The 17,440-nt window shown below is 38.6% G+C and overlaps 2 protein-coding genes across 2 annotated transcripts in view; both read left to right on the forward strand.

The window, feature by feature from the left end:
- ZDHHC14 (zinc finger DHHC-type palmitoyltransferase 14) overlaps positions 1-4,976 on the forward strand; it is a 73,092-nt gene extending 68,116 nt beyond the window's left edge. The window contains exon 9 of the mRNA XM_070733757.1: positions 4,936-4,976. Coding sequence (XP_070589858.1) covers positions 4,936-4,971 — 36 coding nt within the window. The 3' untranslated portion in view covers positions 4,972-4,976. The remainder of the gene's footprint in view (positions 1-4,935) is intronic.
- Positions 4,977-11,306: 6,330 nt separating this feature from the next.
- Positions 11,307-17,440, forward strand: part of SNX9 (sorting nexin 9) — a 50,980-nt gene continuing 44,846 nt past the window's right edge. Inside the window, exon 1 of the mRNA XM_070733765.1 lies at positions 11,307-11,724. Within this exon, the coding sequence (XP_070589866.1) occupies positions 11,713-11,724 (12 nt within the window). The 5' untranslated portion in view covers positions 11,307-11,712. The remainder of the gene's footprint in view (positions 11,725-17,440) is intronic.

Here is a 17,440-nt window from a genome sequence, read left to right on the forward strand (position 1 = left end):
ACTAGTAGTTTCTATAAAGAAAATAGGAACAATAATTAAAGTTTCAGCTCCCATGAATATTGTACAAAATAATTTTTCGTTATCTCACATTTTTATTATCATATCTATGGTTTTACTATCTATGTTTCTGGGTTGTTAGTGCTTTGTTAGCCACCCAGAATTAATTTATTAAAATAGTCAGTCATATATATTCAGATAGATAAATCATTTCAAACTTTATTTATTGCTGGGACTTTTATTGTATTCAAGTTAGCACTCTTTTCCTAAGGTACCTGCTGACTTTGTGCTTGGTTGAGAGATAATAAAGAAATTAGAGCTATAACTTGCACTGTAGTTATCAGATGTTATCAATTTTGGTTCATGTATTAATTTTATAGCCCCTTTGCTTTGAAAGTGGTCATATTGAAAATATTATCTGTGCTACATATGTCTGCACAATTAGCCAAAGATAAACACTAAAGTTTCAAAAGGCTACCACATGCTTAATGTAGTAGTTATATAATAGTATGACATTGGAACTGAATGCTACTTTCAGAGACATGATTATTTGCCCAGTGTCCTACATACATTTCTTCTCACTAAAGAAAACATTGAACTAGTAATTTATAAAAAAATGATGTTTCTGGACAAATAGGATGATGCCATCCAGCAAATAGAAGTAGGGGAAATCTGAGCATACCGTATTTTTCGCTCCATAAGACGCAGGTTTTTTCCTCCCAAAGTAGGATGAAAATCAGCCCCGTCTTATGGAGCAAAGATGCAGGTAGGGGGGGGGAGGCGCTGGAGCAGAGGGGGCGCAGGGACGGGGACAGGGGGGGGGAATCGTCTGAATGCGGTTCCGAGTTGGGGGTTCGGGGGTGTGTGCTGGAAAGCCCCCCAGGCCGGCTGCGATCTTTTAAAACAGCCGCGCCGCTTCTCAGCTGACTCCTGAAGCCAAAAGCCAAAGGCGAACTTCCGCGCTTCAGGAGTCAGCTGAGAAGCGGCGCGGCTGTTTTAAAAGATCGCAGCTGGCCTGGGGGGCTTTCCAGCACCCCCCCCAAACCCCCAACCCGGGTTCGGGGGGGTGCTGGGAAGCCCCCCAGGCCGGCTGCGATCTTTTAAAACAGCCGCGCCGCTTCTCAGCTGACTCCTGAAGCCAAAAGCCAAAGGCGAACTTCCGCGCTTCAGGAGTCAGCTGAGAAGCGGCGCGGCTGTTTTAAAAGATCGCAGCCGGCCTGGGCGGCTTTCCAGCACCCCCCCGAACCTCCAACCCACATTTATATTGAGCTATACTATTATCATTATTGAATTATTCCATGGTTTAATATATTGTTCTAATGCTACTCACCATATTATTTAATTCAATTTCTAAGCTTCCCTCTTGTTATTGCTTTTATTTTATTATGTAAAAAAGTATCCAATAATATCCCCCCTCTAATTTCTATCTCTATTCTAACTTTTAATGATGTCACCCTTTTATTAAAAGTCGTTTTCTTTCTATCCTACCTAACTTCTAACCATGTCACCATTCTAAAAAGAAGGGGGGAGGGAAGAGAAGCAGAAAAACAAATCAGAACAACAAAATAGAAAAATCCTTTCCTTTCTATCCTTTGTCTCTTGTCTGCTTCAGTACTTTAGTTGCTATGCTTTTTTTTAAAACTTGCCTCCCATATTTTTCTCTTAGAGCTTTATCTCTGTCTGCATCTACTTCTTGGGTGTTCAATCTAAATATTTCTCCCATCTGTATTCTCTTCCACTGCCTGAATTGTGATTATGTTACTAAGAGGATGCAACAGTGGTTATAAATGGGAGGGTCAAAATATTTTTTTTCTATTTTCCTCCTCTAAAATCTAGGTGCGTCTTATCAGCAGGTGCGTTTTATAGAGCGAAAAATACGGTAATTTTAGTTTGCCAGGCACAAAAGCAAAACTCAAGAAAACACTAATATTGAAACCAAAGAATTGGCCCTGTATAATGACACAAATGCCTTGTCAAAATAGATACATTGTTATTTTGGCAGCTGCAAAGCTAAGGGAAATGGCCAAGTAAAAGGAAACTTGGGAAATATTAATTCTAAATCAATAATATAAGGTATACAAGATATAAAAATTTGCACCTGTGTGATTAGAGTTGCAAAAGCTTGTTTTATAATTGTGAGCCTAATTGCAGAAGTGTGGGTTGACATAAAATAAAATAGCATATGGAAATGTTTGCTATGAAATGGAACAGAAAGTGAGTTGCTTCCTCATATTTTCACAGTGCAGAGTATTGACAAGTCTTCTCTGAGTTGTATGAAGGCTGCTGTCCACCCTTAAAAGTTTTGAAATCTGCAATTATATCTCTGGAATAGGACTTTATTGTTCAATATTTCTAAATCTTTTAATTTTCTGTTTTCATTATCAATCAAGACAAAATAGATAATTCCATGCCACAAATCACCATAATTTATAGTCACTTCTTTGTTTTACTTCTTCTAAAGGAAGAGTTAATTTTACTCTTGCTGTCAAAAAATATTCTTAGTTGCAAAATAAATAAATAAATAAATAAACCAACAACTTTGTATTTAATCATGACTAGGCCTAGCTTTTTCTTCTTCTTTTTTTTTTTTACTAAAGTCACTATTGTCTATAATTAGCTATTTCCCTTTCTTCCTTTGTTCTAGAATGACCCACAATATCTTTGGGGCTTCCTTTCACATGAGGCTAAATAGGAAATGCAAGTTGGAAAAAAAGTGCTTTTATCAGATAAAACCCAGATGTAAATGCTTTTGTTGCAGAGCCTTAATAAATGTATTTGTAAATATAATTGTAAAATATTTTCTGCGTATTCACTATTGGAAAAATGTAGCTGGTAAGAACTTCCACTTGTTTTGACTTTACCCAAAAAAGGGAGATATAGCATTAGTCTATATTGCCTAAGCACAATTAAACTTTGCATCTTTAATTCTTTCATGTGACCAGGAAAATCTCAAAGTGCATTGAGTAGAAAGACACAATTCATTACCCAATTTCAAAAAAGTTTGAGTATTAAATATCATGAAACAATTGCCTTTGCTAATTCTTGACAAATGCTTCAGTGAGTTAGGAGCCAAACCTCTTCCATCCCTTTTTAGTACTGGATGGGACCTGCCTGGAATGGAAAATAGTCATCATTCCAAAATGCTTTATTGTCACATGAAGTGTCATTCTTACAACCCTTCCTTAAATTTATGGAGGAATGCAGAGATGACCTTGAGATGAAATATGCAGCAATCATTAATAAAGCATGACTAAGCCCAGGAAAACAGGAAAGCAGGAGAAAGAAACTCAACTTTGTCCTGTCTTGACTTTTTAGTCTAAGACTTAAGAAAGGGAAATGCCATCAAGCTTCCTAAATTATTTTTATAGCCTTATGTCAATAAAGTTTATTTCTAACATTTTGCTGTTATCTATTTCCTGACCCAGCCTGCCTCAAAAGGCTGACAAAATCAAATAATTTGCATTTCTGAGATAGCTGAGAACAAAAAGATACATATCAGTACAAAGTTATGCAGGTTTCAGATCGTTTGATAGGTTTCAGTCTTAACATTCACATTACTTAATTGTTGAAGAAATAATATTGTCTTATACCTATGATCGAAAACCTGTGGCATGGGTGGCACAGGTGGCACACAGAACCCTATCTGAGGGCACATGAGGTGTTGTCCTATGTCAGCTTCAGCACACATGTTCACGCTGGCCAGCTGATTTTTGGCCTTCCGGAGAACAGGGAGAGTCATTTTCGCCTTCCCCAGGCTTCAAAAAAGACTCTGGAAGCCTGGAGAAGTTTATAAACAAACTTCCGGTAGGCCCGTTGCACCCGTTTTTTACCATCCATAGGCTCTGGAGGCTTCAGTGAAGTCTGCACGCATGGTGGGAGGAGCACAGGGGGGGTTGTGCATGCATGCGTGGGGGGGGGACTGTATTATGGATGTGGGCACTTACTGTTGTAAGCCACCCTGAGTCTGCAGAGAAGAGTGGCATAGAAATCCAACCAAATAAATAAAATAAATAAATAAATAAAAAATATAACAAAAAGGAAACATTATGGAGCTTAATTTTCTTTGGAGGAAGTTGTTTAAAGGAAATACAGTGGTACCTCTACTTACAAACTTAATTCGTTCAGTGACCAGGTTCTTAAGTAGAAAAGTTTGTAAGAAGAAGCAATTTTTCCCATAGGAATCAATGTAAAAGCAAATAATGCGTGCGATTGGGGAAACCACAGGGAGAATGGAGGCCTTGTTTCCTCCCAGGAGATTCCTAGAGAGGACCCACCGAGGATTCTCCCACCTTTTCCGGCCCTATTTCCTCCCAGGAGATTCCTAGAGAGGCTCCACGGAGGCTTCTCCCTGCCTTTTCCAGTTACAGTTTCAGAGGCTCGGGTTTGTAAAATGGTTCTTGAGAAGAGGCAAAAAAAAATTGAACACACGGTTCTTATCTAGAAAGGTTTGTAAGTAGAGGCGTTATTAGTTAGAGGTACCACTGCCTACAAAAAGCAAAGCCACAAAAAGCAAAGCCACTGAAATGAAGATATAGATGCTTAGTAACAATTAATATTGGTTATTTTTGTTTTCATAAATAAATAAGTTAATAAATTTGAAATTTGTTTTCCAAATTAACAAAATTCATTTTTATACACTGTTTATCTTTTAAAGTTTTTTTAGTGAGACAAAATAGTTAAGCCTAATTTATGTGCACTACCAATAGATTAGATTCTTCCTTTGCTTATACAGTATATATCTAAATTTCTACAGGTGAGGAAGACAGAAAGAGAAAAACAATGGAATTTTACCTGATATGCGTAGATAATCTGCTCAGATTATTCAGGATGAAGCGAAGAAGAGGGTGGGGCTAATGCTGTGGCTAACGCTGTGGCAACACGATGGACTCTTTGGACCTCCCAAATAATTATTTATTTGTTTGTTTGTTTGTTTATTAGATTTCTATGCTGCTCTTCTCACAGCGACTCAGGTAACAAAAGAATTTTTAAAAAACTATAGATGCAGAAATAACAAAAAGAAAAACAAAGAAAGAAACCAACAGAAGGGGTGGGGAGAAGTTATGAGATAGACTTTTTGAGAGTCCAAAAGAAAAAGGTTGAAGAGATCATTCTAGCTGACTGAATTGTATTAATGTGATTAATTGTGTTTGATCATTTTAAGTGGTTTTCAAATAGGATTGGCATATAAGGTCATAATGTTTAGAAACAGAATGAAATATAGTTATTCAAATTAAGAAGGAAAAGATATATATTAGCTGGGATTGGGTAGCATATAATTAATTAAATATGAAAGATGAAAATTATTTATTTATTTATTTATTTATTTATTTATTGGATTTGCATGCCGCCCCTCTCCAGAGACTCGGGGCGGCTAACAGCGACAATAAAACAGTGTACAATAGTAATTTGGTATTGATGATTAAAATCAATTAATATAAAAACCAAACATACATACATACATACCATGCATAGAATTGTAAAGGCCTAGGGGGAAAGAGGATCTCAATTCCCCCATGCCTGGCGGCAGAGGTGGGTTTTATGTTGTTTACGAAAGGCAAGGAGGGTGGGGGCAGTTCTAATCTCTGGGGGGAGTTGGTTCCAGAGGGCTGGGGCCGCCACAGAGAAGGCTCTTCCCCTGGGTCCCGCCAGGCGACATTGCTTAGTTGACGGGACCCGGAGAAGAAAATTAGTCATATGGTGTACGTTTTCATGATGATGTAAGATGTAATGAACATAGATATTAGAAAAACTAAATGTATTGTTATTGTGTTTAAATAATTATCTTAAATGGTTTTTATAAAAACTATATAGTGTATAGTAAATTAGAAATATAGACGTATAAAGTTTCTACCAGTGGTTAACATAGTAAGAGATGAGAATTTAAGGGCTTATAGTGATACCATTTGTATAAAAATAAAATAAGTAAAGATAAAAAAATAAGGAAAAGAAAAAATTATGGTTGAAATCAAAAGAAGAGACGGGCAACATCTTGTTCAAAATAAAGTTATGAAGAAGAGGAGAAAGAAGATGAACATTAAAAAAAAGAAGTAATATAAATATAATATAATGTAAAACTCAAAGAAGTGAAGATGATTAATATCATTAATGTGATTTGTAATATTAAATCTGTTTGTTTTCAGTAATATATCGAGAAATAAATTGTAGATAGTAAATAACTGAAAGTAACATTGGAAAGAATGAAGGAGTGGAGGAGATTGGAGGGAAGTAGGTGAGAGGAGAGGAGAAAGGCCAAAAAAAGAAGAGAGGATGAAGGAAGAATGAGATAGAGAGGGGAAGAGAGGGAAAGAAGGGGAAAAGTTGGAAATGGCAAAGGAGAGAAGAAGGAGAGGAGGGGAAAGAAGGAAGGATGGTTGATTGTAAAATGGGGGAAATATGATAAATATGAGAAAATAAACAGAAAAAAATCATTCCTTTTTTGGTTGATTTGATGGCTGTATGATTAATATTAAAATGGAAGATGTTAAAGGTTAAAATATGATTAAATAAATATAATTAAATTTGAGTATAATATTGATGTATGTATGTATAAGCACTCTGACAACGCATTGTTTAAATTGAAAATGGAATTTTTGTATTATAAAATAAAATAAACAATTTATTATGAAAAAAACAAAGATTATTCAGGATGAAACCATGTGATTCAGTACAACTGAGTCATCTGAGAAGGCCGGCATAGAAATCTAATAAATAAATAATAAATAAACTGTGAAAATAGTCCATGCTGGTCTGATTTTCTTTTATTAGGTAGGTAAGTCTTATCATGCACAATGTTTTATCTTCTTTTCAAAAAGCATAATGTTTAAGGTGATTAAATATTGTTTATTTACTTTAATCATTTTAGCTGAATTAAAAATATTTCATTGAGTGTTCATCTCAGTATATGCTGCATTACTGGCGTTTATCGATATACTGTAGAAGCAAGCTGAGTAATTATAAATAAGGTACTGTAAGAGTTGGAAGCCCCAATTATCACAATCCTCTCAACTGGATAAAATGACTGTGGAATAAATAAACTAACAAAACTCTGAAATTTTAGTAAATCATGTTTTCTTGCCTTTCTCTCAACAAAAAAAAAAATCTATGCAATTGCAATACATTTCTAAAATACACACTGTGATTAATTAGATTTAAAAAATTAACAAAGAATTTGATGTAAATCAGAATGGGAGATTTAAGGGAATAATTTTAAGAAGAATAATCATGTTTATAGAAGTGAAATGAAAAAGAGAAAGTCTCTGGAAATTTATACATTTAAACCAAATGTTTTAACTGCCATCATCCATCAATTCTATAAAACTAGTCGGTCTACTGGTTAAGGCACCAGACTATAAACTAGGAGCCTGTAAGTTCTAGTCTTTAGGTATAAAATCTGACTAGGTGTCTTTGGGTCAGTCATTGTCTCTCAGCTGCTGATGTCAATCCCAGGTGACAAGCCAGTCAATCAATTCCTGTTGCAACCAATGGAACACTACACGGTTGATTAAAAATGGGGAAAAAACCAGACCTTGCACTTGGAAGGAAAAATACAAGGAAGAAGAAACTCTACTAATTCTATGAAGTCAAATGAGTAAGATGCTTAAGTACCAACAGTATTAGGAAAAACATTAGAGAAATCTGAGCACTTTCTTAACTTAATAAAGTAAAGACTGAAAGAAAGACAAGACCATTTAACAAAGTGGAAGCATTTTTGATTACTCAATTTATGTGGATCATTTCTGATAAGAGAATAAGTGGTAAGCTAACCTCTTATGAATAAGTTATATACAGCCTCCCTGCTGTCCATTCTCTTGGTTTTTACTCTCATTACTTTTAACTTTTTATATTTATCTTTTTATCAGTTTCTAAGTCGACAACAGTTGTTTCAATAGTGAGATGGGTGGCATATACATTTTAAAAAAGAATTAAAATTTCTACATTATCTAGTGAAACTCACCCTATGCCATTTGCATGGAAGGCCCAGCAGCCATCCCTTTCCAAAGAAGTAAAACAGGAAGAGGAAACACCAACTATTCCATTTCTGTCACACAGACATGAGCACATTTATAAGGATGATGCCCCATCATGTTCTATGATGCTGAACATTTCTAGCAAGGTTTTTTTCCAGCAATTTAATGGTGAGAGGAGTTTTTGCTTAAAGCTAGTTCATATTTACAAATACTAAAGATGTTTATTTTGGTATTTTGGGGGAGAAATGTACAACTGGCATTGACGAACTGGCATTGCAGCAAAATGGGAAAGGATGGTAGCTGTCTAGTGTTAATTCCTCCTCACCCAGCTGCTTCTAAGGAAATGAGCCAGAAAGCATGCAAGCCATGGAACACCACAGATGCTTCTACTTTTTCCCTTTCCTTGCCCACCTATTAGCATCACAACAATGTCTAGAGAGAAAGTGGAAACAATTATTTCTGCTTGTTTACACATCCTCACTCCCCCCCCCCTCCACACAGAACCACAATTGCCTTTGGGGCTTTTATTTTTGTTAATAAAGGTTCTTTCCGATAGACAAGTAGGATAGGAATATTTGAATAGTACATTTTCTTGAATAATTATGTGTATTACAGAAAAAAAATAACGTATAAGTCCCTTTTTGCCCTATAGATCTATATAATATGAGATGATGACTGTTTTAATATCTGACTACTCTCATGGTGCCAACCTTGTTTTTCTAGCCTATCTCTTGAGGATAGACATTTCTTTCTGTGAATGTTTCCTTCACAGGTATTCTATATTCTGTAAATGATATAAAATTGTCCTCTGATTTTGGAAAGTCAGAGGAAAGCAACAGATGGTGCAAATACAAATAGCATTTCCTTGAATATCTGCAGTGAGAAAACCCCCCACTTATTTCACTTACTCTTGTAAGGATTTCACAACATGAGTATGTTATGATATTTAAACAGAATAAAGAATTGTACATGATCTTAAGGATTAAACTTATTTATTGTGGTGTAGATTTTGGACAAAGCTAAAATAATAAATCAAGCTCAAAATAAAATTCAATTGTCTTCAACATGGCAGGGCAATGTGGATCTTCTTTTTCTTTTAATGAATTCCCCAGAAACACCCTGTAACTGTGCTAATTTTATCTGCATTATTACCAAAAATCAGTGATAGGATTTCCTGCTCTTTTAAGACAAGAATCAGATTGTAGGATCCATAATATAAACAGAATATTATAAAAACAAAGTATACACATAGAATAGAATAGATTTTCTTATTGGCAAAGTGTGATTGGACATAATATATAACATAATATAACCCCTTCTTCCTAGAAACTATTGTTTGCCTGCTTTGAATTTGAATACTGCATACCCCTGGGACAGCAGTTACTGAAGTACTTTGAATATTAAGAAGTTGTATAAAATTGCATGCAGATGGTTCCAATTATTTGCAGTTGCATTACCTGCAATTTAACATATCCACAGACCAAAGTTTTGTCTTTTGTCTTTATCTCTTTTAATGCACAATTTTGTTTGAAGTACTTTTGGATGGGATTTTTTGTGTGTGTATTTCAAAGTTACGGCTTTTCCTCACAGCAATATTTTTTTTCAAATTTAATTTAATTTTAAATTTATTAAATTTCTAAGGCTGCCCTGGGAAAAAAATATTCTAAGTTACAGAAACTAAGTGGCAAAAACAATGATCAAAGGAAGCATTACACACTTGGCATACCTCCAAATGAAGAGAGTACTGTTGACTAACTGGGCGGCATACAAATCTAAACAGATAGATGGATGGATGGATGGATGGATAGATAGATAGAGGTAGGTAGGTAGATCCAAGGTCTAGGAGAAAAACTGGGTTTAAAATAACATTGAGGAGCCCCATCAGATTTTTAAAAAATCTATGGGATCGGGAGAATGCAGAGATCAGCCACCTTCCAGTACCTAGCCCTTTTGCCATGAATGTTACTCTAGAGCAGTGATGGCGAACATTTTTTCCCTCAAGTGCCAAAAGAACGTGGTGTATGCTATTGCACATGCACAAGTGCCCACACCCATAATTCAATGCTGAGTTAGGGCAACTACTTGCATGCCAGCAGATATAACTCTGTGTGCCACCTGTGGCACCCATGCCATAGGTTCGTCATCACTGCTCTAGAGTCTAAACAACCAGCACCTGGAATTTCAACCAAAGGCTGCTGGTAACTAATGCAGCTTCTGAACCAGATGTATCACATGGCCATATCAAGATGTGCCTGTAACAGTTGCAGTGTTTCTCAAATAGTGGGCCAAGCTCTCCTGGGGGGGCCTGGAGCTATGTGGTGTGTGTGTGTGTGACCCTGGGGAACATTCTTTTTTTTGCCACAGGGAGTAGGGTTTTTTTGCACCAAACAATAGCACACACCACAGAGTAAGAGATATGAAGTGCATATAACAAACCCTTAAGAGACACCGTGGAAAAATATTTAACAGGGATGAAAAGAAAGGAGAGAGACAGAGATAATGTGACTATGGTGGGAGACAAAGAAAGACCAGTATGTTTACTGTGTCTAAAAATGTTGGCAGTGGACAGCATGAAGCCAAATAAATTAAGGTGTCACTTAAACACATTACACTCCAATCACTAAACCGCTTGAGTTTTTTCAGCGAAAATGTGCTGAATACTGTATTGCAAACAATCATCCCAGGGGAGGGGGGGGGGTGTCCGCACCAAATGTTTACTTCTTCATACGTAGGGGGGTGGCGCAATAATTGAGAAACACTGCGGTAATTGTCCAAGTTGCCACCGTCTGGAGCTTCCGAGCAGTCTCACATCAGAGTGCACTACAATGGTCCACACCTGAGATGAAAGGAATGAGGTTCTGGGGGGCCTCCTGATTCAAAAACGAGTGAAGTGGCACCTAGCAAGATGGAGCTCTTCTTGGCCACAGCTACCACCACTTCTCCTCAATGCCTTGTTTTATGCAGTTTAACCTGCTGGAACGGAAGGAGGGCCACCTACTCGATTCCTATCGCTGTTAGTCATCGCGTTACTAGTGCTAGTATCAAAACATTAAGAGTGTCAATTCAACATGGACAGGGCTACTGACATCCCAAAGAGCTCAGGAACAACCACTTCCCTCGCGCCCGTGGGCTGGGATGCAGAGCAGCCGGCGCCCTTTGCACCGGCCTAAATGTTTCCCACCCTGACAGAATACTATTATTCCAAAAAGGCGCAGGCGGTGACTTTTAGCGGCTCACGAACGGCGGACGCTCCTGGGATGCCCAGGAATTGGGAGGCAGCTTCACCTCGGCTCCCCATTCCCTCACCGAGAACTGGAGAGGCGGGCACTGGCGCCCAAGGTTGGGAAAAGGGCCGAAGGACTCGGCGAGGCGGACTCAGGCTCTTTTTTTCCTGCTTTGAGTTTGGGACGCCTTTGTGGAAACCCCGCCCCTGGCTATGGGCGAAGCAACCAGGAAGAAAGCAGGAGGCGAGAGGAAGCGCAGGCGGTGCTCCGGCAGCCTGAATTCTGCTTCGCCCGCCAGCTCAGGAGCTCCTCTGCCTTCTGTGGCTCGCTAGTCCGGCAGGAAGGGAAGGGGGAGGCGGCGGCTGGCCTGAAAAAAAAAAAGCCAGAGCCGCGCTGCCTCCGCCGCCGCCGCCTTCCTCCTCCCCCTCAGCAGCGCCGCCGCGGCCCAGTAGGAGGGAGCCTAAAAGCAGAGTCCGCCAGTCAGGCTCCCTCCGAGACAGGGAGACACGCCGCCCAAGCCCACCATGGCCACTAAGGTGAGACCACCTCAGGTTTGAGGGGAGAGCGCCCCCGCCCCCTCGGGTTTTGAACCGAGCCAGGTGTGACACGGGGAATGAGGGGGCGGCCGGCGGTTGGGGATGGGGTCAGTGCCTCTCGCGTTGCCCGGGAGAGCGGCGGTTTGGCGGGGTCGCATCTCCAGCTATTGGGGTGGGCGCCGTCTTAGGACGGCGGCATGAGGGAGACTCGTCAAAGGAAGGCGTGTTTGAGGAACCGACCCTCGGCTGAACTGGCGTGGGGGGGCAGAGGGAGGGTGCGTAGCCCGAGCTATGCCTTTTTTTTTTATCTTGCCGCCTTTCGCGTACTTTGCCCCCCCCCCCCCCCCAAATTGGCTATTGCACGCGCAGGCAGGAACCACCACCCCCCCCCACCTCCGCGTGGGCCTTGGGACCTGTTTTCCGGTTGGGACCCGCCAACCGAAGGCAGAAGCCCGCAAACTTTGAAGTGGCGCTAGGAAAGGAGGGGGGGGGAAGGAGTTATCTCCAACTTTATTTACTTATTTGTTCAATTTCAACCCGATAAATAGTGAAGTGAATACTTTTGGACTGGGGAGGGGGGGAGTAGATTTCGTTTCCTAGTTTAAGGGCTTCTGTTCCCTGTTCTTTTACAAACTTTAGTTATTTTCCTACCTGAGGTACTTTGCCCCTCCTTCGAGTTCAGTGTGTTTTCTTTTTAATTGCAAACCTGTGACAATATCAGAAGAGCTTAGGCTGGCTCTTGCCCTTTCGTAGGCGTGTTCGCATTTAGCACACACCCCTTTCATACACTACTTCTTTCCAGATGTAAAAATAAAAGTGTGTCTGCTCTAATGCTGCAATTGTGTCCATGATGCGAGTGGAAATACTGTACAGTATAGGGCTTTTTTTAAAAAAAAATTAAAATTGCAGTTGTTTATGTGATTCGAGTCGGAGTTGGGCGGCCTATAAATCTAATAAATTAAATTATAATTAGGTCTTGCTTAGCTAATGCATTTTTGGGCTGCAAATGTTAATTACAGGAAAATATTTTGACAATACACATTAACAGAGCTCAACAGTTTTGGGGAACTGGAAAATAAAAGCAAAAATTATGTTTAAATTAGGCATTAGATTTTGCTACATTTAATTCTTGAATATGGCTGTGAAAACTTCTGACAATTAGTGGAAGATATTAGCTGAAGTTCATTCACTTCAACCATTTTCTCAATCTTGGTGGAGAATAGTAACTCTTGATCTATAGGCCTAAAACTAATAGAATTACCAATGCATGTTTACAGTAATTAAGATTTCCAAACCATGTGTGAAATAGAATATTTATTTATTAGATTTGTAGAATATGTTCTTTAATCACATGGATCTGTTTAGAATTGTAGTTAGTAGTGCTTTTGTGGTCTCTATACTTCCCATGTATATACCGGTATATGGTGTGTGTGTGTGTGTGTGTGTGTGTGTGTGTATGTATATGTATATGTTTTTTTATGTTGGATCACCCTGGTATATTGAAGGAACGTCACAGCTCCTTTTTGCCTCTAGGCCCAACCCAGGACCATTTCATATACACTAACCTATCCAGGCTTCATCCAGAGCATGATACCATGGTCTTTTGAGACTGAAGGATGCCAGTGCAATGCAACTTCTCATGTTGGTTACTATTCTCCACTGAGATTGGGAAAATGGTTGAAGTGAATGAACTTCAGCTAATATATTGATATTAGCAAACTGAAGTATAACAACTAACATCCATATACAAATATGCATACATCAGCCTCAGTTTGGTGTAGTGAAAGCATGCTGGATTTTGAAAGTATTTATTGCCACTGACCGCTGTTAATATTGACTATTGCACATGAACAAACTGAAAGTTATGTAAAATGTAAACAACTGTTTCTAAAGTCTCTAAAGCTACGCTGAAGGAAAGACGAGCACAAGATTTGCTGGCATTTTTTTTCTCTTGTTGATGATGGACAAAATTCCTATCCATTCTATTTCATTTCAAAATAATTGCCACATGCCAAATTTTAGGCTCTGTGAGTTTATGTGACTTTTCTGATAATTGGCTAATTTAATCAGTTTCTTCAGAACTGGCTCAAGTTCTTTGAAGTATGTCCTTTATTTTTTAGTGCTCAGCATTCTAGCAGGAAAGGAAAAAATGACTTAAGTCTAAGTTTTTTTTAAAAAAATGATCACAAGGCAATTGATGTTGACTAATGCTGTTACTTCATCTATCGTACAGCTCTCCCCCTTATGAAGTAGTTTTATATATAAATAAGAAAATGTGAAATTATTTCAATTTTCAGAGCAGTGGTGGGATTGATTTTCCTTTTGTTTTCTTCAGCTACCCTTTTTTGATTACCCTATTGATTGGACTTTTGCTTTTTTCTACCTTCAGCCTAATGTCCAAATATCCAAATGTATAAGATTTTAAAAAGAGAAAAGAAACCAATAGCAAAAATTAAAAAAAATATTTATTGTTGTACTTTATTGTTCAGTAGTTGTTTGTGGCTTAATACAAAATATCCTTATGTATACATATGGAAGGGGAATATGCCTTTAAGGAGGAAATTATTTTTCATCTTTAGCAGCATTTGTTGAAAGTTCATAGTAACTCTTTACCATTTAGCATATATTATGTCAATTAAGTAAGACTTTTTCTATTGTACATGCCTCTAAGGAAGTAATTGATTTGTGACTATTATATGCAGCAGTTCATTAGATAAACAGTTCAAACTGGGCATGAAGGTGAAGGTGGAAGAAACTAGTGCTGAAATCTTTGGTGCTCAGCCATATGTATGTATGTATATATGTATATGTGTGTTCATATATATATGAATACACATATACACATACATACATACATACATACATACATACATACATACATACATGCATACATAGATGGGGGGGAGAGATTTCTGTGCACTTTACCTATTGGTGAGAACACAATTAGAGTAGACTTAGAACAGAAGCTAAATTTTGAGGTGCATTTTATGCCTTGTACAGTCTTGATTCAGTCCTATTGAGCTTTGTTATAAATGAGTTGTTTACATTTTTAAGCAAGGCTTTAATTTTTTTTTTAAAAAAAAAATTAAACATGACAAATTATCTTGATCATTATTTTGAGCAATACTTCAATTCAATCCTTAAATAAATATTAAATAAAAGACATGCCTTTTCATTTTTAAAAAAATATTTGAAATGTATTGCTATTTTTGATGCTGTATAAGATTCAGTTCTGGTGTCACTTTGAACTATATTTCTACTAGGGTGCAATATGAATTTCCTTTGCCAGCTGTTGGAAGCTAAAGCTATTGAAGATTTTCTATTGAGACAATAGTCCAATTAGTGCTGATTTCCGTATCTGGAATAGGCAACTACTCAGTGTTCAAAGGAAGTGAAGGGTCATTGTCTCTGTGCCAATGAAATACAATTTCATTCTGTAAACAGAGGCTTGTGGCATCTTTTATATAACTAGTTTTCTGGAGGCAAATGATAGACAAATTTATTCTTTATTCACATAATATTCAACTGCAAATGATTGGCTAAAAATATTTTGAAATTCTGAGGAGTAGGGAGTTTTAAAAATGGGAGTTTTGTTTTTATTTTCCAGTTACTAGGTTGGAATCCTGGTTGATCTGTGTAATGAGAAAATAATGGCCCAGAAGTTAATAAATGTATTCTTAAAAATACATTGCTAGATTTCAGAACTTGGTTTTCTACGTTTTTTAGGTAATGTAGTAGATGAGTGGTGTAAAAAGGGTGAGAATGGAGAATGCATTGGGAATGAGAATAAACGTTGCCACAAGATAGCCATTTTAGTTTTTTTATATGAAAAGTATGTATTTGTATATTCACATTCACCTGAGGATATGCTATAGTACTGAGTACACACGTATTATAATACCTATTTATTGCTAATCCTTCCAAAATGGGAGTTGGGTCATAAATAAAGATGACAAAAACCAGTTCTGCTATTGCTTTGGCAGTGCTTGTAGCATTGATTTGGGATTGACTTTGTCCTACTGTTCAAAATCAAACACCTTTTTTGCTATACCCACTATGACTAGCTATTTTGTCAATGTGCAATTAAAGATATGGAAGAAAGGCGGTTTGGTATAGTGGTTAAAGCTCCAGGCTAGAACAGGGGGCCATGAATTCTAGACCTGCCTTAAGCAAAAAGTCAACTGGATGACTTTGGGCCAGTCATACTCTGAAGGAGGAGACAATAACAAACCACTTCTGAAAACCTTTCCAGTAAAATGGCAGGGAATTGTCCAGCTAATCACCAGGAATCAACACTGATTCAACAGCACTCCCCCCCCACCTGAAAAAGGTGAATAATAAAACAGATTACACTAAGTGCAGGGATTTTGTCCAAGCTCATATCTTCAGTGTCTCATTTCTGAATTTACAGCACACTGAACTATGAGGGGCTGAATCCAGTTCTTCCAAATTTGATTTTCATTTTGGCAATTGGAGTTTTTAATTCAATTCTTCAGATAAAATATCTCCATTTAGTACTAACCCTTAGATCAGTGATTTTCAACCTTTTTTGAGCCGCGGCACATTTTTTACATTTACAAAATCCTGGGGCACACCACCAACCAAAATGACAAAAATCTAATAAATAAATAAATAAAGACATACATACATACATACATACATACATACATACATACATACATACATACATACATAAATAAATAAATAAATAACCCCCTCATATATACAATCCCATGTAACATCCTCTTATAAATACAGTCAATCATCAATCATCCCTCCTCAAATTTATACCGCTCTCTCATTTCTGGGTACTTCTCCTGTCTTTCCCCCTTTTCTCTCTCATGTTTCTCATTTCTCTATCTTCCTCCCTTTTCCCCTCATTCCTTCTCCCTCTCACTTCTCCTCTTTTTCCACCCCTGTCTCTCTCCCCCCTTTATGCGTGTGTGTGTATACACACTCGAACCATTTCCAAAACCAGTTGAGGGCTGGGTTTTTTTCCTCTTTTATTGTTTTCAAAAACAGGTGTGGGCTGGGTTTTTTTTCTTATTATTTGGGTGCTTTTTACTATATGCTTCAAGAAGCACCTCTCTCTCTCTCTTTTGCTCTCTCTCGTTCTCTCTCTTATTTTCTTTCTCTCTCATGCTTTCTCTCGTTCTCTGGCGGGATTAGTCATCTGTTGTCCTCCTGATGCTGCTGACATGGTGCCAGGGACAAAACGCCCACCCACTCCTGAGGGAAAAGACGGACTGTTTGGGATGGGAATTAGCATCTCTCCCGCCGCATTAAGTAGGCAAGGCAAGGCAGAAACTCGCCGGACGCGGAGCCCAAAAAAAGCGCCTCAGGAAGGCAGAAGTGAAGCGCCCCCACCGCCCGCTCGCTTTCCAACGCTGCGCCCGTTGCGCCGGGCTCTTTGCCTGAATCCGCCTCCTTTCTGAGGCTCGAGCGAGCCTCCTTCGCCGGCAGCTGGGGGGGTCGGCTTCGCCCCCTGCCCAGCCGAAAGTGTGTATGTGAGGGGGGAGAGCTTGCTTCTGCAACCGCATGGCCAGAGAGAAGCGGGATAGCAAGGCGGCGACATTCTTCTGCCTGGCCTGGGCGCTCTGCTTGGTTTTCCCGGGCTTCCCGCAGCATGTAGGTGGCCGAGAAGACCGAGCGGACTGTGAGAGGGGTGGGCGTTCCCACAGCGCTCGGAGCGGCTAGCGGACGGATCGCCAGCGCC

This window comes from Erythrolamprus reginae, chromosome 1, assembly GCF_031021105.1.
Source record: "Erythrolamprus reginae isolate rEryReg1 chromosome 1, rEryReg1.hap1, whole genome shotgun sequence".
Classification (NCBI taxonomy): Eukaryota; Metazoa; Chordata; class Lepidosauria; order Squamata; family Dipsadidae; genus Erythrolamprus; species Erythrolamprus reginae.